The sequence below is a fragment of the Macaca fascicularis genome, chromosome 5 (assembly GCF_037993035.2).
Source record: "Macaca fascicularis isolate 582-1 chromosome 5, T2T-MFA8v1.1".
NCBI classification, from domain to species: domain Eukaryota; kingdom Metazoa; phylum Chordata; class Mammalia; order Primates; family Cercopithecidae; genus Macaca; species Macaca fascicularis.
In genome coordinates, this window is record NC_088379.1 from 35598215 (window position 1) to 35620405 (window position 22191).

General features: G+C 34.0%; 1 protein-coding gene across 3 annotated transcripts in view; it reads left to right on the forward strand.

The window, feature by feature from the left end:
• DTHD1 (death domain containing 1) overlaps positions 1-22191 on the forward strand; it is a 71204-nt gene that overhangs the window by 3858 nt on the left and 45155 nt on the right. For all 3 annotated transcript variants that reach the window (XM_065544858.2, XM_065544856.2, XM_065544857.2), the window contains 3 exons: positions 5404-5734; positions 8552-8731; positions 9821-10065. In XM_065544858.2, coding sequence (XP_065400930.1) covers positions 5404-5734; positions 8552-8731; positions 9821-10065 — 756 coding nt within the window. The remainder of the gene's footprint in view (positions 1-5403; positions 5735-8551; positions 8732-9820; positions 10066-22191) is intronic.

Below are 22191 nucleotides of genomic sequence, written 5' to 3' on the forward strand. Positions count from 1 at the left end.
GATATTCACACCCATATTTTCCCAGACAAACATAACACGCTTAGAAGTGAAAAAAAATTATTTGTTTTGGGAATCAGACAAACTTAAATTTCACTTTCTGTTTTATTATATACTAATTCTATGACCCCGGGCAACTTGCTTCATTTCTTAGCCTCATTTTCTTATTTGTAGAAATAATATATACATCCTGGGATTATTTGGTAAGGTCAAATGAGAAAATCACTTAACTGACCTAACACCAGGCCACTTTTTCAGATATTCACACCAGGTAAATGTTAGTCTATTAGTTTATTTTAGCTCCAAAAACTCCCACTTTCTTCACCTGCCACTTACCACCATTGTTCCATTACCTCCATCTCTGCTGTGATATGCTGATGCCCTTTCAGGTGTATGATACCATTTTGAGGACTATGACCTTAGGCAAGTCATTTTACTCACCTTGACACTAGTTATCTTGCTATAAAATGAAGAGGTGGTTCTAATTTGGCTGTAATGTTTCTACAGGTCAGAGTCTGATGAATTTTATGTTTGAGGGTATTCAGTGCATGATAGACCTACATGATTTGTAAGAACTACTGCTCTGACAAAACAACTGCTAAAGTAGTCTATATGTGGTTACCTGTTTCACTTGAGAAAAACATTGAAGCTTCATATTCTCACATTCAGAAATGACTCAAAGCATCGGTTAATGAGTCATTGCCTGAACTACTCCCTCTAACACCTCTTTTAGGTGTTTCCTGGTTAGTGACTTCCTCTTTGCAGCACCCAAACCAATTGTGCTTCGCTTGTGTATTTGAGAAGTTGAGTACTCATTGCAATCCCTTGGCCTAGGAAACTATCATGCCACATAAAAGATGTGTGTGATAAACCCAGATAGCTTTCTGAAAGAAACCTATCTCTTCCTGGCTGTCCTGGTGTACACAAAAAGGGAAAATAAGGCTAGAATAAACCAGTGTGATTACAGTCATCGGTTACTTAAAGATGGGAATATGTTCACAGAAATGCATGGTTGGGTGATTTTGTCAATTATGCAAACACTGCAGAATGTGCATACACAAATCTAGATGGTACAGCCTACTGCACACTTAGTCTATATGGTATAGCATATCCCTCCCAGGCCACAGACTGTAAAGTATGTTACTATACGGAATACTATAGGCATCTATAACACAATGGTAAGTATTTGTGTATTTAAACATATCTAAACATAGAAATGGTACAGTAAAAATACAGTATTATAATTTTTAGGATCACTATTATATGTGCAGTCCATTGTTAACTGGTATGTCTTCATGTTCTACATACCTGTATTTTATTTTTTAAAGTTTTAATAAAAATTTTTCTTTTTTTTATTTCAATAGGTTTTAGGGGAACAGGTGGTGTTTGGTTACATGAATAAGTTCTTTAGTGGTGATTTCTGAGATTTTGGTGCACCCATCACCTGAGCACTGTACACTGTACCCAATGTGTAGTCTTTTATCCCTCACCTCCCTCCCACCCTTTCCCCAGAGTCTCCAAAGTCTATTGTATCATTTTTATGCCTTTGCATCCTCAGAGCTTATCTCCCACTTATAAGTGAGAAAATAAAATCTTTGTTTTTCCATTCCTGAGTAACTTCAGTTAGAGTAATGTTCTCCAATTCCACCCAGGTTGCTGTGAATGCCATTATTTCATTCCTCTTTATGGCTGAATAGTATTCCATGGCATACATATATGTGTGTGTGCATATAGATATATAATATACTATATTATATAATTATATATTATATAATATTATGTATAATATAATATATGTATGTATATTATATATTATATGTTTATATAATATATAATGTATTTGTATGTAATACTTATATATAATTACATATTATATATAACAATATATGAAATATTATATATAAATATTATATATTATATAATATTTATTTACATAAATATTATATGATTATATAATCAATCACATATTATATAATATGTTATATTTGTAATTATATTTATTATATAATATATATTTATATATTTATATGATACATTTATATAATATACAAATTTATATAATATATAAATTTATATATTTATATAATAGGCCTGTTATATATTTATATAATGTTATATAAATATATACTATATAATATATAAGATAAATTATATATTTATATTTATATATTATATATAAATATATATAATACATGTTATATAATATTATGTTATATTAGATATAAATATTATATGTTATATTTATATATAATATTGTATATTTATGTTATATGCTATATGTAAATATTATATTTTATATATTATATTTGTATATAAATATTTTATGTATAATATATATTTATATATTATATATTATATAAATATTATATATTATATATGAAATGTATATAATATATTAGATATTATATATATATACACACACACACACATATATGCATACCATGGAATACTATTCAGCCATAAAGAGGAATGAAATAATGGCATTCACAGCAACCTGGACGGAATTGGAGAACATTAACTGAAGTTACTCAGGAATGGAAAAACAAACGTTTTATTTTCTCATTCATATCAAAAAACAAACAAATAAAAAACATGTTGGTGTGGATGCGGTGAAAAGGGAATACTTTTACACTGAGGGTGGGAATGTAAAGTGGTGTTCCCTTTTCACCACATCCACACCAACATCTTTTTTGTTTTTTTATTATGGCCATTCTTGCAGGAGTAAGGTGTTATTGCACGGTGATTTTGATTTGCATTTCCCTGAAAATTAGTGATGTTGAGCATTTTTTCATATGTTTGTTGACCATTTGTATATCTTCTTTTGATAATTGTTTATATATGTCCTTAGTTCACTTTTTGGTGGGATTGTTTGTTTTTACTTGTGGATTTGTTTGAATTTCCTTGCAGATTCTGGATATTAGTCGTTTGTCGAATATGTAGATTGAGAAGATTTTCTCCCATTCTGTGGGTTGTCTGTTTACTCTGCTGATTGTTTATTTTGCTGTGTAGAAGCTTTTTAGTTTAGTTAAGGCCTATATATTTTTGTTTTTGTTGCATTTGCTTTTGGGTTCTGGGTCATGAAGTCTTTGCTTAAGCCAATGTCTAGAAAAGTTTTTCTGATGTTATTTTTTATTTTATTTTATTTTGAGATGGAGTCTTACTCTTTCCCGCAGGCTGGATTGCAGTGGCACGATCTCAGCTCACTGCAACCTCCACCTCCCGGGTTCGAGCAATTCTCCTGTTTAAGCCTCCTGGGTAGCTGGGACTACAGGTGCCTGCCAGCACGCCAACTAATTTTTGTATCGTTAGTAGAGATGGAATTTCACCATATTGGTCAGTCTGGTCTTGAATTCCTGACCTTAGGTGATCCTTCCGCCTCGGCCTCCCAAAGTGCTGAGATTACAGGCGTGAGCCACCGTGCTGGGCCTCTGATGTTATCTTCTAGAACTTTTTATGGTTTTAGGTCTGATTTAAGTCCTTGATACATCTTGAGTTGATTTTTGTGTAAGGTGGGAAATGAGGATGCAGTTTCATTCTTCCGTATGTGACTTGCCAATTATCCCAGCACCATTTGTTGAATAGGGTGTCCTTTCCCCAGTTTATGTTTTTGTTTGCTTTGTTGAAGATCAGTTGGCTGTAAGTATTTAGCTTTATTTCTGGGTTCTCTATTCTGTTCCATTGGTCTATGTGCCTATTTGTATACCAGTGCCATGCTGTTTTGGTAACTACCATGTAACTGTATTTTAGTGTCTAGTCTAGATCTATTCCACTAGGGCTAGAGAGAATGGAACTGTTTAAAAGTCTCCTTGTCCTACTTCATCTGTCAGTTGAGAAACATAACTCCTGGAAGAAAAGTGTATTAATATGGTTTCCAAGACACAGAGGAGAGTCATTCCTAAAGTTATACAATGCTGGGTCACTGTATCCTCTATTAAACAATGTTTCTCGTTTTCTGAATTACATTGATCACCATCACCAAAGAATACTCAAGCAGAACAATGTGCTGAGTCGTTTTCTATTCCTTCTAACTATGAGTTTAGAATTGTAAACATAAATCAATGACTCTCTCTGCAATTTCTACATATTTTTTGGATTTCTATGTTAAATTGCACTTTATAATTCTATTCACCAGTAATTGAAAAATGTCTAAAATCTGATTATTGTAGAGCTGGACATTAATGCTTTATTAAATATAGATCCTCTTATTTCTCTTCAACATTGCCAGTATTTCAATCATTTCACTGGTATAAATGAGTAGTAAAAAAAGAGGAACTCAAGTTGGTCATTTTAATGTAGAAAACCAGCATTTATTGAGCACACTTCTTAGGCCAACACATTATTGTATGTTTAAGTGTTTCATTGCATTCAGTCTTCACACTATTATGAATTAGATGTTAGTTTCAATTTGCAATGAATAAAGTAACCAGCATTTTTGAATGATTTAAGGAATTATGATATTATATTCAAGAGTTTGGACTTTTACATTAAAGCTAGATGGAGCCAATTATCCGTCCTAAAATTTACCATCTGTGGGATCTTTGAAAGAAAGTTACAGTTTCTAAGCCTCAGTGTTTTTATCTGTAAAATAGTTACATTAGTAACACCTGCCTGATACAATAGTTGTGAGAATAGTGTGTAGCCTAAAAACTACTTAATAGAAAGCAGTAAAATATTAGCTATTTTAATAAAAATTATTAATTTGCAAGGTCAAGTAAATAGTGACTGATCTCAAATCTGAATTCAAATCTATGACTCTCAAATCCTCGGCAAATTTGATGGTTAAAAAGAGTAAAATGAATGATCAAAATAAAATTTTGGATTGATTTTTTGGGAGATTGTAAGTGATCTTTGCCTAATTATTATGATTAATGATAAATTTACAGTTTTTTTGTATCTTTCTCAGCTTTTCTAAAAATATATAATCACCATCATCATTTGATCTAGTGTGTTTAGACAATTACAATACTTCATATATGTTGACTCCCTCTCCTCACAGTTGAGGAAATTATTCAAGTATTAGTACTGATTTTACCAAGAAACTTCAGCAATCTTCAGCTTTATAATGTGGAATGAATCAATTGCTTAAATAACAATGGTAGCAAAACGAATTATAGCTGATATATATAACACATATGGTGTACCAGACATAGCTCTAATTACTTCCCATGTAATGGTTCATTTAATTCAATTCATACTCCCATGAGACAGTTATTATATTATCACCCTTTTACCATTGAGGAAACTGAGGCACAGAGAGGCTGAGGATCTTGCCCAAGGTCACAGGTTTGATCAGAACTGGAATTCACACCAAGACAATGTAGATCTAGAGTCTGTGCTTTTCTGCATTTAGCTGTAAAGTACATAAATAAAATAATTGGAAAAATGACATTCTTTTTTCCCCTTCAGGTATCTTGATGTGCTGAGTGATGATACTGACCCCCAAGTGTCTTGTTATATTACAGCACCATCATATGTTCTACAACAACTGGAATGCCGGATAATAAATAACATGAGTTCTTTAATAGTGGGTGATAATGAAGAGTTAGTTAGCAACGTCGTAACTATTGAATGCTCAGATAAGGAAAAGAGAATTCCATTTCCAATAGGCATTGCAATTCCATTTACTGCACGTTACAGAGGAAATTACAGAGATATCATGGTGAAAGTGTGTGACACAAACCTTCAATCAAGTTACCTAAACCCAAATTCACTGGAAGGAATGAAGGGAGGTTATAAGGTTAGTAAATTCTTGGCTATATCTACATTTGCTGTTTGGCTCCTCTTCTAAATATTACTCAGACTAATAGACTGTAGTGTAGATATAATTGCTCCACTAGTAATAAATGGAAGGATTTTTGGATTTGTGCCAGAGCATTCACAATTTATTGCCATCAATAAAGATCAAAGGATGGAAATGATTAGCCAAAGTTAGGAATGGAGAGCTTGGTTTGAACACCTACCAAATGTTATTTTTTTTCACCTAGGAAACAAAATCAAAATCATGGCTTAATTACTTTTGTGCTTTTGACTAACTTCAGACCAACATTTCTAATATGATGGACCCTTGTCTAAATTTAAGAATGTTAGAATCCCCAGATGATAGTAGCTTTAATTGTTATTATTCATGGGTTGGGAAAATATACAAAAAACTTAAAAATTTGTGTATGTGTGTGTATGCCTTGAGATTGTTAATAAGTCTAGAAATGAAATTTGGTCTATACATAGAAGAAAGTATATGTGGTAGTTAAGATGTGGCCTGTGGAAGAAGATTGGTGAGGTTTGACATATGGTTTCTACACTTTCTTGCTGTGTGAACTTGGGAAAATTATGTAACCTTGCTGTGACTCAGTGACTTCATCTGAGAGATAAACATGATAATAGTGTCTACCTGGTATGGTTATAAGAATTAAATAGATAATACACTTATGAAGAGAGAAAGAAGCCTGTAAATACATGTTAGTTGTTGATAAATCATCATTTTCATGTCAGATTTTAATTGTAATAACTCTGAGGCTCTGTATGATCACAAATTCATATGCTGTGAAGAGAGAATATAATAACTGTTAAATTTAGTGTGGAGGCTGGGCTCGGTGGCTCACACCTGTAATCCCAGCACTTTGGGAGGCCAAGGTAGGCTAATCACCTGAGGTCGTGAGTTCGAGACCAGCCTGACCACCATGGAGAAATCCAGTCTCTACTAAAAATAAAAAATTAGCTGGGCCTGGTGGTGCATGTCTGTAATCCCAGCTACTCGGGAGGCTGAGGCAGGAGAATCGCTTGAACCCGGGAAGCAGAGGGTGCGGTGAGCCGAGATTGTACCTGTGCACTCCAACCTGGGCAATAAGAGTGAAACTCCGTCTCAAAAAAAATAATAATAATAATAATAAACTTAGTATGGAGTTTAGGGATACTAATATTTAAAGTTTTTCTTTGGGCCACTTAACTTCTTTTTAAGCAATTAAAATATTTATCTTTTTCAGCTTTATGTAAGTTGTCATTTGATGAGGAGGGCAGGGAATAAATGTAAAAAAAATCCATATATACATGGAATTATTTGTTATATATTTATTTTGTGATTTTGGTTTTCTCTGGGTTTCAAATAAGGTTTTATAGTTGAATATGAAAGCTAAGCCTATTCTATGTACTTACTCCAATTCCTGCAACTAATACATTTTATATTTAGTATCAGAAGTTTCTAGGTATGATAGTCTAGTCAGCATTGCCCTCGATTGGAGCTCTTAAATTTTGGCCAGTCTGTGTAACTATCACAATAAAAGCGAAAACTGCTCATAGCCCACTTGTCATAAAATGGGTTTGGAAAATGTTTAGTAAATGGATAATTAAAACAAAAGAGAGAGAGAGAAGGAGAGAGAGAGAGAGAGGGAATCATTGGGTATCATAACAAATACAGGCATGAATTTTTCTCTTTATAGTAAGAAAAATATTTAAACTCTGGATTACTTCCAAATTTTTATGTGGATCGTATGACATTTTCAATTTCTAATTATTTAAAAACCTTTTTGGCTTTTCAGAATCTATCAAATATGATCGAAGTGCACAGCAACCACCATTGGTTTCTAGAAGATCTTTCTTTTTCACTTCTCACAATTTTCCCTCTGGCCAATTAATAATATTCACCATGCCCTGAATTTTCCCAGAGACAGATTCATTCAGCGATATTGTGAAATCTCTTCCTTAGTCAGCTTTCAAATGGTAGACTATTTTCCATTGTGATTGTCCCTGAAATGTTTTTTTGTGTATGTGAGCGTGATTATCCACTCATGCTGGGGCAGAGCCTGGCTGCTGTTTGGGGAAGTATGAATAGACCAAATTACTTCTAACTCTGCCTCCTTCTTTTAAGCTTTGGTGATTATAGGAAAAGATCATTTTGTTTTCATTTATGTACGCAGTTGCCTTTTGTGCAATAAAAAACCTTCAGTATGTGTCTGTATATATGCATTATAAATTTGAATGTCGTTATATGAAAAGAAACACAAATATCTTAGTCATTTGCTCCCACTACACAGAGAGACATAGAGAAAATGACTTTATTTGGGGAACCTAAGTTATCGTGAGCTGTTAGAAGAAAGAATTTGCTGACAGCACAGGTGTTATAGTGTTTAAGCCAACTACACAAATAATGGATTTCCAGACCTTAGGATTCCCTAAAACAGTGTTGAATGTTTTGGATAAAGGTCAGTATTTAAAATCAATTCTCACTAATGGAGGCTAGAATTCTAGGAACAATAATATTTGTGAAAACACTGAAAATAATTGCCCATTATTCGCACAATTTTGGGGGAAGATTTAATTTAAATTTAAGAAATATGTTTACTTTTGTTTTTTATTTTGTAGTCCAAATTTGAGAAACTCTTACCGATTTCTACTTAATCTCATAAAATAACCATCCATTTTAGGTTCCTGGAATCATTTTAAATCGTAGGTGATTAAATAAAGAGTGTAGAGATTTTTTTTGACAATCCATAGAGTCTATACAGCAAATATTTTTCAAATCGGTGCTATAGCTTGTTTTAATGTTCTTTATTCCATACAGGGGACTTGTGCTTCAGTAAAAGTTTACAAATTGGGTATCTTTTCTGTTGTGTCTTGTTTAAAGAAAGAGTCGTTCACAGTAACAAAGAAAGGCCTCACTCTTAAGTCAAGCATGGATTCCCGAATATCCTTAAGTTACCCTCCAGGAGTTTTTACCTCTCCAGTACTTGTGCAGTTAAAGGTAAACATATTAAAAATAGGTGAGTTCCTGCTCATAGATTTTGTGGGTCATCAAGCATGGTTCTAAACAACAAAGAAGGTACCAATATTTAATATAACAATAAATGGATTATTTTATATAGTTGTAATGGCCTAATACATAGTGATATTAGCAATAATGTAATGATTTTGAGCATATTAAATATTATTAAAAAATAAATCTTCTCTTTATTCAAAAGATTTTCGCAGTTAGTCTTTTGTGTTGTGTTGTTTTGTTTATGATATTTATTGGGAAAATTTATGTTGCATGACTGAAAGAATTGATGACAGACTTTGGAACATTCATATAATTCAAAGATTTTGATCAGAGAGGATGGCAAAAAAGAGGACAATCAATTACAATATTTATTATAATAAATATTTGGTTATATTTAATTATGAAACAGCCATTTTCTGGGAGTAAGGATTTAATATATACAAACACTATTTGCAAAGGGCATGTAAATGTATATTTTTCAAGACTTATTTCCTCAAATAATATTCTCTGTTCGTCTAGCTTCATTCCCCTCCCATGCTCTCCTCTCTATTTCTTCCAGTTGTTAATGTAAGTGGTAAGTGAAGAAGAACGATTAGGAAGAAAACATATAATAAATAACTTATTTATAGATATTTTCCATGAACTTTGAAATGTTGGAATCATCTTAGCTATGTTTTATTTTTAACCATTCTTATGTGAAAAGAAACAAGTCATGTTTTTCTAGTTTCTAAAGATCACTTGATCTAATAATAGTCCTAATTAGAAATCATTATAAAACATCTATTTTGTTTTCTAGGTCATTTTGTTGCCTGCAATTAAGTCTGTTTCTTAGTTATTTATAACATAAAACAGGGAACCCATATTTCAGAAAGACTTTGTAAAAAGGGCCCAAATACTGTGTTCTTTTATACATTATAAATATTTTATAAAATGCAATGTTGATTACAGCTAACAATGTATAGAGAAATGTATAAAACTATGCTCCATAAAATTTTCAAAAAACTGGATTAGAAATGTACCAACAGTTTGCATCTTTTCTATTAAAATGTAAGAAAAAATATATTTTTTGTTTAGATCCAACCAGTTGACCCAGCTCTGGTGGCACATTTAAAAGCACAGCAAGATACTTTCTACTCAGTCCAATCCACAAGCCCTCTGATTCACATTCAGCACCCATCAACTTATCCTTTTCAGAAGCCAGTGACTGTATTTTTACCTTGTTCTCCATACCTTGATAAAAACAATCTTGATTCTGAGATAGATCATAAAAGACGAGCAAGTGCCACAATAAATAGGATTACATCTTCATATTTCAGCCGGTGAGTAAGTTTCTAATATTGTGACTGGCTTAATGTCAAACAAAGAAGCTTAGATGATTAAAACTTGCAGTCAAATATCTTGTATTTAAATTCTGTATTAAAATAGTATGAAATACCTTTAATCTAGAAAGAAAATATTGTGGATCCAAAAAAAGGTAATAATTTTAGCTGTTATGGACCCCAAAATTCCTACAAGTATAAAGATAAAGATGGAGACAGTAAGAACCCTAGCAGAAATGCATGCTGGGGTGGCACATTTTGAAAGCTTCAATCTATTCAAAGCACTGGAAATTTAGTCAGCAGAGGTAGGAGAAAGACATACCTTAGTCCAGAGGAATTATACTCAGTAAAAACGGCTAGATGCTGACAATTGAATCAGGTATTATGCAAAGGGATCTCATCTCTAGATTCAAGAATGAGATTCAAATAGCTACCAAACAATAATTGGTGGATGAGCATTCATTTGAGGGTAAGAAAAAAAACCAAAATCCTACGTGGTGTTTGAAGAAAAACAAATCAATACCAAGATTTCTAAAGAATATCAAAAACAACAAAAAACAAACTTGTAGAAATACAAAGGAAGAGAGAGATAGCATCATCCTGATGTTTCTCAGTCATTTGAATAATGAGAATTACAGTTACCTGGAGAATATTAAAGAAACCTATTTTATAAGTTTAGTCGTAGCCAGTAAGCATAATTGCCAAGAAACACTAGCAGAAAATCATCAGAATAGATGAAGAAAAGATGAAAGGACAAAGGGATGTGGCATAAAGATAACAAGATGAGATGAAAAGGGACCAAAATATGATAAGGAGTCATTTCAAAGTGCTGCAAACTGATAATTATAGGTACCATTGAAGAAGAGGCCAAGCAATCATTAAAAAAGCAACAATCAAAGGCCTAGGTGAATTTGATTTTTTGATGCTGATTAAAGCCTTGAGTTAAAAGTGCTGATCGGTTACTAGAAAAATTTATGAAAAAAGACCCAACTTAGACATAACATGGCAAACTGAAATGTAGGTTTAAATAAAACATAATTCCGTAAGCATCCGTTAACCAGAAACAGATTATGCAAAAAAGGAATGAAATCAATCTGGTGTCAGTTTTATTCTTTGCAGCACTAATATCAGGAAATAAAAATGGACCAAAATCTTCAAAGTTCTCAAGTTCTCAAAGGGCAAGATTGAGAAATTAGGGTTTTCATCCTACAAAGACGCCATTTTGTTTCTGTTTTGTTTTTAAATACAAGGGCTCTCAGAAGGGACTACTCACATGCTCTTAAAGTAGATAAAATTAATAGGCTGACTTAATAAGATTCAAGATATCAAGAACAAGCAAGTATTATTCTTATCTTTAAAATTTGATATTGAGCATAAATAATATAAAAGCAGAAAAATTCAAAAGTAAAAATTTATATGAAAGAGATAATGGAAAGTAAACAAAACATCAGCATGGTGATATGTGTCTACTTTTAAAAGCAAGTGTAAGCAAGATAATATATGTAAAATAATCTTATGACAATGAATATAAATGAGTTAAACATAATTCATATTATTATCCATATTTCATAATCTTACTTTGATATTTTTAAATACTTTATATGATGTGCTTGGGTGATTTCCTAAGGTTTATTATACACATTATTAATTTTTTATCATTTGTTTAAATTGTTCATTTTATTCACTATAATTAACATTTCTAAAAGCTTAGTGCTTTTTCCAATCTGCTTCATTGTTTTACTACGCTTTATATAGTTGATCCTTGAACAATGCAGGGGAATTAGGGGTGCCAACTACCAAGCAGTTGAAAATGTGTGTATAACTTTTGACTCCTCAAAACTGAACTGCTTATAGCCTATGGTTGACCAGGAGAAAAACCTTACCAATGATATAAACAGTCTATTAACACATATTTTTAAGGTATATGTACTATATACTGCTTCTTATAATAAAGCAAGCTAGAGAAAAGAAAACGTTATTAAGAAAATCATATTCATTAAGTGGAAGTGGATAATCATAAAGGTTTTCATCCTTGTCATCTTCATTTTGAGTAGGCTGAGGAGGAGGAGGAAGAGGAGGGGTTGGTGTCGCTGTCTCAGGAGTGGCAGAGGAGCAAGAAAATCTGTGTACACGTAGACCTACAGAATTCAAACCTGTGTTGTTCAAGGTTCAGCTGTATTTCTTCCTTTATTCCTTTAATTATTTAAGCATATTTATTTTATGGTCTCTTTTAGAATAATCTATTTATTAACATGATGTATAACACTATATCATCTATCTGGGAGCATAGTGTAATCTTGCAGAATTTCATACTGATTCTGTTCTAGGCTCTTACCCTTAGACATTCATTTCCAAGTATTGATTTTAATTTTTGATCAGATATAAATATCAACTCTTCTTCTCCCTTTTCCCCCAATCCAAAGCAATTAATTTTGTATGTGTGTGCTTCTTGACTACTTTCTTGAGCCAACAAGCAACAGGGTTTTGGTTATTGCTACCAATAACCAAATAACCAGAAAAGGTTATGCCTCTCTCATGGCCAGTGATGCCCTTCTGAGATCCCAGCTTCAAGACTTAGTTCAAGTTCCCTCCCTGCGCAGCTGGAGGTTGCATCTTATGTCTGGGAATAGATATTAAAATGTACCTCGAGTCCCTGGGATGTGTGCATGTTTGGGGTTGAGAAGAGGAGGCCGATTGAGGAAGGAGCACCCACAGAATCAATTCCTCGAGTTCCCTAAGGAAGAAAGAGAATTCTTACTTTTTAGATCCTTGAGTCCAGATCTAGAGGGGATTTCTTTTTCAGCTTTTGAGTTCATATAAGTGTGTGTGTGTGCAAGTGTGTGTTTCTGTGTGTGTGTGTGTGTTTATGTGACATTTTGTCCAGAATTCTTGTGGAGTGGGAAAATGGCTATTTGTCATCAGTTAAATTGGCCAAGTTGCTAGAAATTGACACTTTTTTTTGCCTTTGTACATAATTTCTCTTCTAGAAAATCTTTCTTCTGCCACATTTAACTGATAAACTCTTGCCTATTCTGTAAGTTTCAGTTCAACTTTTTCTTTTTCTGCGCAGATATCCTAAGCTCTCTAGGAGCAATCAAGTGCTCTCTTTTTGTGCCAACCCCATCCTTTGTACACACCCTACATTCTCCTGTAGCAATAATATATATTCTCTTTTACATGTCATCACTTAGCACAATTGCAGCATAGTAAATGCTAAAAACATTAGGTAAATTAAATAAATTAGTGAGTAAACTCGTGGAAATGTAAATTGTATTGCAAATTCATCTGCACTTTTTGACAATATTAAATTGACACATTACAATGTGCTATGTTGTTATTAGTCTCAAATAGTAGGTACATTTTTTTTCCATCTAGTGGAGCATAAAACAAGCAAATGAGAATCCATCTCAACTGTTTATTTAGCATTCTTTCATCAAAGAATGAAAGCCAGTTGGACATTTTCTATGGAAACAGAAACACAAAAAGCAATCCATACTCCATGTAATGAAAAAGATGAAAACTATTTGAGGCCAAAGCATAGTCTGAAGATTAAGAATGAAAGGTCTGTATTGTGTCATGTTCCTTTATGTCTGAATGATTTCTAGGGAAAAGATGAGAGTCATTTAATTATGTGCCAAAAAAGATTTCTCGTGGCAGTAAAGGGGGAAAATACCTTATTAAATAGGAGTTTATTCCTTACTATGCAATCAATATTTTAGAGAGTTAGACAGGAAAATGGTTTTTGCCCATGAAAAATGACATTTCCGACATAATGGAATTGCTTTCAAGATTAAGTTGTTCAAATGTAATATGCGATTCATACCTGAGAATATTTATAAAATATATGTAAGTCATACCATATAATGAAATGGACAACTAGTACAGCTAATATCAAATGATAAACTGATCGTTATCGATAAAATTATGCATCTCCTTACTTGCCCCACCTCATTCAATCCCCTTTGTCCTCACCACAGTCACTCATCCCCACCAAATTTAACCACTATTCTGAAATTTTCAATTATTCTTTTGCTTTTATTTATTTCTCTGTTTGATCACATATACTTATATTTGTCCCGACACATTTTATTCTTCTTCTACGGCAGCACTCCATATGTTAAAGTTGAGTCACTGTGGTTTGTTTGGGAGAGAGCATAGTTCACTAGGGGTCATCTTTGGAGACCACCTACCACATTTGCTATAACATACTAGGATAAAAATGATTTTTTTCCACTTCTTTGGAGATATTATGTCACTCTTTATTGCCATTGTGAAGACTGCAGTGGACGCAATTTTCATAACTTTATGGATCATCTGCTTTATTTTGTCTGCTGCTTTCAAGATCTTTTCTTTGCACTTGGTGTTTTGCATTTATCTATGATGTGCCTAGATGCAAATTTTAAACTTTTTCTGAATACAATATATTGTGCTTCCTGAATAAGTGGATGTATGCCTTTTCACATTTCTGAAAAGTTCTTATGTGCTTTCTAATCAAATGATGGCACTTCTCCATTGTATGCACTCTGTCCTTCTGAGTTTCCAAATAGTTGTATAGATGTATATATGACCACCTTATTCATTTATTTATTTATTTATTTATTTATTTATTTATTTATTTATTTTTATTATATTTTAAGTTCTAGGGTGCATGTGCACAACGTACAGGTTTGTTACATATGTATACAAGTGCCATGTTTGTGTCCTGTGCCCATTAACTCATCATTTACCTTAGGTATATCTCCTAATGCTATCCCTACCCTGTATCCCCACCCCACAACAGACCCCGGTGTGTGATGTTCCCCTTCCTGTGTCCAAGTGATCTCATTATTCAGTTCCCACCTATGAGTGAGAACATACAGTGTTTGGTTTTCTGTTCTTGCAATAGTTTGCTGAGAATAATGGTTTCCAGCTGCATCCATGTCCCTACAAAGGACACGAACTCATCCTTTTTTATGGCTGCACAGTATTCCATGGTGTATATGTGCCACATTTTCTTAATCCAGTCTGTCACTGATGGACATTTGGGTTGATTTCAAGTCTTTGCTATTGTGAATAGTGCCGCAATAAACATACGTGTGCATGTGTCTTTATAGCAGAATGATTTATAATCCTTTGGGTATATACCCAGTAATAGGATGGCTGGGTCAAATGATATTTCTAGTTCTAGATCCTTGAGGAATCGCTACACTGTCTTTCACAATGGTTGAACTAATTTATGGTCCCACCAACAGTGTAAAAGTGTTCCTCGTTCTCCACATCCTCTCCAGCACCTGTTGTTTCCTGACTTTTTAATGATTGCCATTCTAAATGTGTGAGATGGTATTTCATTGTGGTTTTGCTTTGCATTTCTCTGATGGTGAGTGATGATGAGCATTTTTTCATGTGTCTGTTGGCTGCATAAATGTCTTCTTTTAAGAAGTGTCTGTTCATATCCTTTGCCCACTTTTTTATAGGGTTGTTTGTTTTTCTCTTGTAAATTTGTCTGAGTTCTTTGTAGGTTCTGGATATTAGCCCTTTGTCAGATGAGTAGATTGCAAAATTTTTCTCCCATTCTGTAGGTTGCCTGTTCCCTCTGATGGTAGTTTATTTTGCTGTGTAGAAGCTCTTTAGTTTAATACAATGCCATCCCCATTAAGCTACCAATGACTTTCTTCACAAAATTGGAAAAAACTACTTTCAAGTTCATATGGAACCAAAAAAGAGCCCATATTGCCAAGACAATCCTAAGCCAAAAGAGTGAAGCTGGAGGCATCATGTTACCTGAATTCAAACTATACTACAAGGCTGCAGTAACCAAAACAGCATGGTACTGGTACCAAAACAGAGATATAGACTAATGGAACAGAACAGAGCCCTCAGAAATAATACCACACATCTATAACCATCTGATCTTTGACAAACCTGACAAAAACAAGAAATGGGGAAAGGATTCCAAAATAAGAAATAAACAGAACTGCTGGGACCTGGGATCCCCCCCTCCCAGGCTCAGGCATGACCCCCTTGCCACCTGCAGTCTTGGCTCAAACCTCTCCCAGGGGCCACCCCTGACCACCCCCCACTTTCTAAACTGCACCCTGCACTCCCATCCCCGGGGCTCCCCAGTTCCCTCTCCTCCCTCACAGCTGACAAGGTGTCATGAGCATTAGATGAGCGAACACACACAGCACACACATCACCCGGCTTGCACACAGCCACTGTTCAGCATTAGATTTAACTTTGAATATTCACCGAATTTAAGACACCATCGACAGCAAAGCACTGCACTATTTTATGAACCACTAAGAAAGAGAAAATGCTGCCAATGAAACTGACATGACGCTTTCTTATCACTCATAACTTTCATTTTGCACTTATTGAAGGAGCTCTTCTGGACTTAATTAGACATGGATTTGTACTGGCCATCACTTTGGTACACACATAAAAGAAAGATATCAGCAAAATAAAATTTGTTAAGATATTTCTAAAAATAAATAAATAAATAAATAAATGGTGCTGGGAAAACTAGCAAGCCATATGTAGAAAGCTGAAACTGGATCCGTTCCTTACACCTTATATGGAAATTAATTCACGATAGATTAGCAACTTAAATGTTAGACCCAAAACCACAAAAACCCTAGAAGAAAACCTAGGCAATACAATTCAGGACATAGGCATGGGCAAGGACTTCATATCTAAAACACAAAAGCAATGGCAACAAAAGTCAAAATTGACAAATGACCACCTCTTTTTAAATTCCGTATTGTTTTACTTCCCTTATGTTTTCCATCTCCCTGTCTCTATGTGCCATATTCTGTGCGATTTATTCACATTCCAGTTTGAAATGGCAAAAATAACGCATACCTTAAAAATGTACTTTTAATCTATTATTTGAGTTTTGTTTTAGACAATTATATTTTTTATTTCTTAAAGTTCTATTTTCCCAGCTACTGGGAAGGCTGAGGTGGGAGCACAGGAGATTGAGGCTGTAGTGAGCCGAGATCATGCCACTACACTCCAGCCTGGGTGACAGAGTGAGACCCTGTTTAAAAAAACAAAAACAGAAACAAAAAACAAAAAAAAGTTCTACGTGGCCCTTATTTAAATCTCCCTAATTATCTTTAGAGTTTCCTCCTGCTTACTTATTTGTGGGATACTGTCCTTTATTAAACTTTTCATATATAGTTGTTTTCATCTTAAATCTCCTAATTCTAACATCTGAAGTCTTTGGGAGTGTTTATATCTGTCATCCGTGGCATTTACCTTCTAATTTGTTTGAGAACTTTTGCTTGTGAGCATGCAAACGTGGGGTTTCTTCAGGCATAATGGAGTTGCTTTCCTCAAGGTGGCATTTGTTCCCACCTCTGCTGAGAACCATCTGCTACTTACCTGGGGCTACATTAACCTTCTTGAGAGTCTTGGTGAAGATCTCAAGTTCACCTTTCCCACATGGCTGTTACCCCAAGGACTGACAGCTTCATGTTCTGCTCACTTGATTATTGCTTACGGTTGCATGCTCCTGCATCTACATTACAGGAAAGGTGCTTGCCATCTTAGTAATCCCCTCATTCCTGCCTGGTTTCTCCCTTAGCTGCAACCCTGACTTCACACATTTTATTTGGAGAGGAGTTTGGAAAATTTCAAAAGAATTTGTATCAAAAAATTCTTTCAAAAGTATGCAAGCCAAAAAAAAAAAAAAAAAAAATCAAAAAGCACATTTATCAAGATCTAGTTGTTTTAAACTAGAGATTATTCTAAATTTGTTATTTATAATTGTGGATTTTGTGTATTAAATTTATAATATTTTAGACAGTCTACCTAAGAAGGAAATGACAATTTTATAAATAATGAAATCGCACATACTACATTTTCCTTTGTACTTATCAGTGAGTGCCGTATTGTCAACACAGGCAAATCTCATTTAATGGAGTGAAATTGTTTCAATGAAACATTGAAGTAAATGCTTACAGAGAAAGTAAGATTTGTTTCATGTGTTAAATTTGGAGGTAGTGTATTTAGAAGTATTTTTAATTCATATGTACTATTTTCTGTAAGAAAACAAGGTTCCCTGTGAATTGGAATGCCAAGTGGGAAATAATTTAGTTTTTAAATACAAAAGAAACTATCCTTGAAAAATTCCCGATAGTGTCTATTTCCTAGTTACAGAAACAAAATATTAAGGTGCATTGGAGCAGATTTTTTAATCTTGTGAAAAATCTTTTGAATGTCGTTTGTGTGGTATTTAGGCAATTTAACTGGGAAATATGTAATTGTGTACTGTTAGGCTTGAGAAAATGCAGACTGGAGGATATATCTATTGTTTTCCCTGCTAGACACCTTATGTTTTGGGAATTGTACCACAATTTCTGCAAATTGCCCTTTCTATCCATGCAGATGCAATGGGAGCTTCTATATTCATTAATATCCCTACGTATAATTAAACACTTGAACCACAAGAGGCTGATTGTAATTCCCTGATGCCTAATAAAAAGGGTAATTTTGGGTGTAGCTCATACCTTAGGATATAAAACTCAGAAGTTGTCAACAACCGTGATTTCTGCTGCTGGAAAAAGAATGATTATTAATAGTACTAGATAAAAAAGGAAAGATGCAGAGAAGAGAAGTAATTAGACAAAGATGATATTCCAATTCCAGACAGAGTTTATATCTGAGGCCCTCCACATTTGTCTCTTTTCCCCATTAACAATCAAGGATTACTATAATTAATTTATTTATAACTAAGTAAAATGAATTTGGGTTTCTGTTACCTGTACCCCAAAGAGTCGTATCCAATACATCTACTTATCTGTATACTCCTTGGTATATGAATCTTATTGTCCCTAGGGATACACAGACAAATCTACAGAGTGAACAGAGTCTCCTGAGATGAAAGAGATTGAAGTCATCACTCCCTTTTTTTTCCTGAGGTGCAACATTATTGAAACGTTTCTGTTGGATTTAAGTGGATATTCTGCTGTCAGCTGGCAAGAAAAGATAGCATAATAGAGAAAGAAATTTGAATGGATGACTACATTTCAGCCTAGGATGACCTGTGCTCATTTATTGTCCAGAAACTGGATAAAATATAAGACAGTTCCAGCACTGTGAAAATTTCTTTAAAAAAATTACTGTGTGGGCATGTTGGGGGCCAGGGTGCATGGGTCCACTAAGGTACAGTGTCATTGGGAGCTCAAGCTCAGGGTGGAATAACTGAATCACATATAGCATAACAGTGGAAAGAGAGTTTTCTTCTTTTTCCTCACCTTAAAAGCTATTGCCAGAGTAGTGGCACACGTAGGTAAATACACCAAACGAGGGCACTGCATCAGATCATGGAGGATCTTTTGTTTTCAGTAGCAGTGAGGCAGCAACATCAGCAAAGCAAAGGAGAATGGGACGATACATGAAGACCGAGGACTACTTAGATTATGTAGGGTTTTTTCCTCTGTACGATAATTATAACTGTGACACCTTGAACTGAGTAAAGCTCCAAGAGTAGATGGACCTACAGTCAGAATGTACAGTTATATCAAGAGAGAACGTTTCTCTCAGCTGTGTGGTAGGCACTCAGGTCATTTGAATTGATATCCAACAACCATTACACTGATTACAAATGGTAAAGTTAAGGTACACAATTTGTCATACAATATGTCAAATATTGACATAAATATGGCAATATTTATGACATAATATTAACATAAATATGACATGTTTTAAAATACGTCAAATATTTCACCACTTTAAAGTCAAAAAATCCATGTAAAAATAAAAACTACCAGAAATGTATCTATATATTGTAATATTTGACTTCAGACAATGTGGCTATGTGGACTTTCTTCTTCCCTTTACTTTTCCATTTTAAAGGAATTTTATAATCAACATGAATAACTTAAAATGGGAAAATATTTTAAGTTTTTTGAATACAGCATACCATTTAAAATTAATACTTTAATGAATAATTATAGTTTCCTGAGAAAAAGTTAACCTCAAAACATTGGTGACATTCACGTTTAAATATCTATGCATGATGAATATCACAAAGAAAATATCCCGAAAGTAAAATATAATATAGAATGAGAATTTTGATAGTTTGAATGCTTGTCAAGTTCTGTATCATATATTATTTTTTTTCCACAGAAAAAGTAGCATGACATTTTAATCAGTAACCTCAGAGAGATTAGTACTGTCTGCGTGAATCCCAAGCAAAATTGGTCATTTTAAAATAAACACATTTAAAAAATAAATCTTTACTATTTTTGGAACTATCACTATGTCAGCATGTTGCCTTTTATGGAGTTTGATGAAGTGCTATTCACTGTCAGACAATACTAGTTGTCAAACTTTGCTAATAACATATATGAAGGAAATAGTTTAGTTGCAGAGCTGTTAACAGCTGCGAGACACAAGTATACCATCAGATTATTTAATTTGAATGTGGACTGTGCCTATTAAAGTTTAAATTTAATCTTTATATCATTAAGGACTCTTGATTTAAGTGACGGGAAAGCAAATCCGAAGTATTTAAGCAAAAAAGAATTTTTGATATATGTAAATTAAAAATCTGAGGATGTATCTATCTATATATATATTTCTTCAACCAGGAAGAACCTAATCTCTCTTCCTCATCTCTATCTGCTTTCCTCTGTGCCAATTCCATTCTCTGACATGCTTGTTCCTCATTCTGGCAACATAGCTACATCTTTATAAGTCCAAGTTCAGTGGAAAAGAGGAAGCTTTTTCCCTATGAATATGCATAAAAGCCCAGGGCCTGATTCTCACTCCAGATCTATCACAAACTCATCACTGAATGGATCACTGGAACCAGAAGACAGATATAGTGCAGATTAGCCTAGGTTATGGCATGGTAACAAAACTCTCAAATCCCAAGGGCTTAAACGACAATCTTTGCATCTGTCGTGGCCATCAAACGTAGGCTGCTTCTTGGTCATACTTACTCTAGATAGAACAGCCACTGTTCGGTTGCTATGACAGTGGCAGAAGAAAGATCTTTGGCTAGACCCATATTAGCAATTAAGTGCTTGGCCTCAAAGTGACACATATTTTTTTTTCATTCACATCATTTACTGGAACTAGTCACTTGGCCCCATTCAACCACAGAGTCCAGGAAGTGTAACCCTGTCATATATTCAGATCAGGGTGAAATTGGATATTCTGGTGAGGAGCATTAATGAATGACAAATACACTATTTGCCTTAGGTTATATACCCAATGGTCCTAGGATTAGGGACAGCCCCACCACCCTTGGGAGCCTGCCGGTCTCCACAGATAATTTAGGTTTTCGACAGAAAAAAAAGTGAATGAATGCTATCAGAAAAAAAATTACATTCAAGTCAATTTCTAGTAAATGACCAACATTCTGGATTCAGTGAGAGTGTAACTTCCTGTGTAAATAAATTATTAACTTCCAAGGGTTACAGAATTCACCATATCTGTGGTTATAACCCAGTAGCATAAAAGTAAATGTTATTTTTCCCCTAAGCTCCTAATTTTAATCTAGCTGATCCCCTGAAGTAACCAATACAGAGTAAGAAGTTTTCAGAGTAGACATTTTAAATCAAGTTCAGTTTCTAATCTGAATCCATGGGTCATAGGACACGTCAACCTGTGAAAGTAAGTTGGTTTTTAAGCCTTTAACTCTAGTTCACTTCACAAATGAATATATGAAATTCACATTCTGGTCTCCATTCATATACCATGGCTCTGTCTCTTTGTGGAGTGTAGGTAGCATCATTAGACTATGTATTTTTCCCCAAAGATGTTCAGTATTAGGGACTTTTCTTCCTTCAATTGTAGGGAACAGATGTTCACTTAAACAAATTCAATAAAATATTTTATTTTGAGGCTACAATAGTGAACCTCTGCTTTCTCTATCTCTAGGACTATATGGATCTCTAGGACTATATGGATCCTCTCCTCTTGATTTTTCTCCTTTTCTCTCTTAGCATCTATTTTTCCTTTCTGAATAATCTTTCTGCTTATTAATTTTCATTGACCAAGGTACCACAGAAATAGGACTGTGATAAGTTACAGTCCCTGGACCACTTAGTCAAATTCCAAAGAAAGATAATCAAATTGGCTGGCCGTTCGAAATTGGTATACTGTTAGTCACATGAGCTGTGGTTGGGGAAA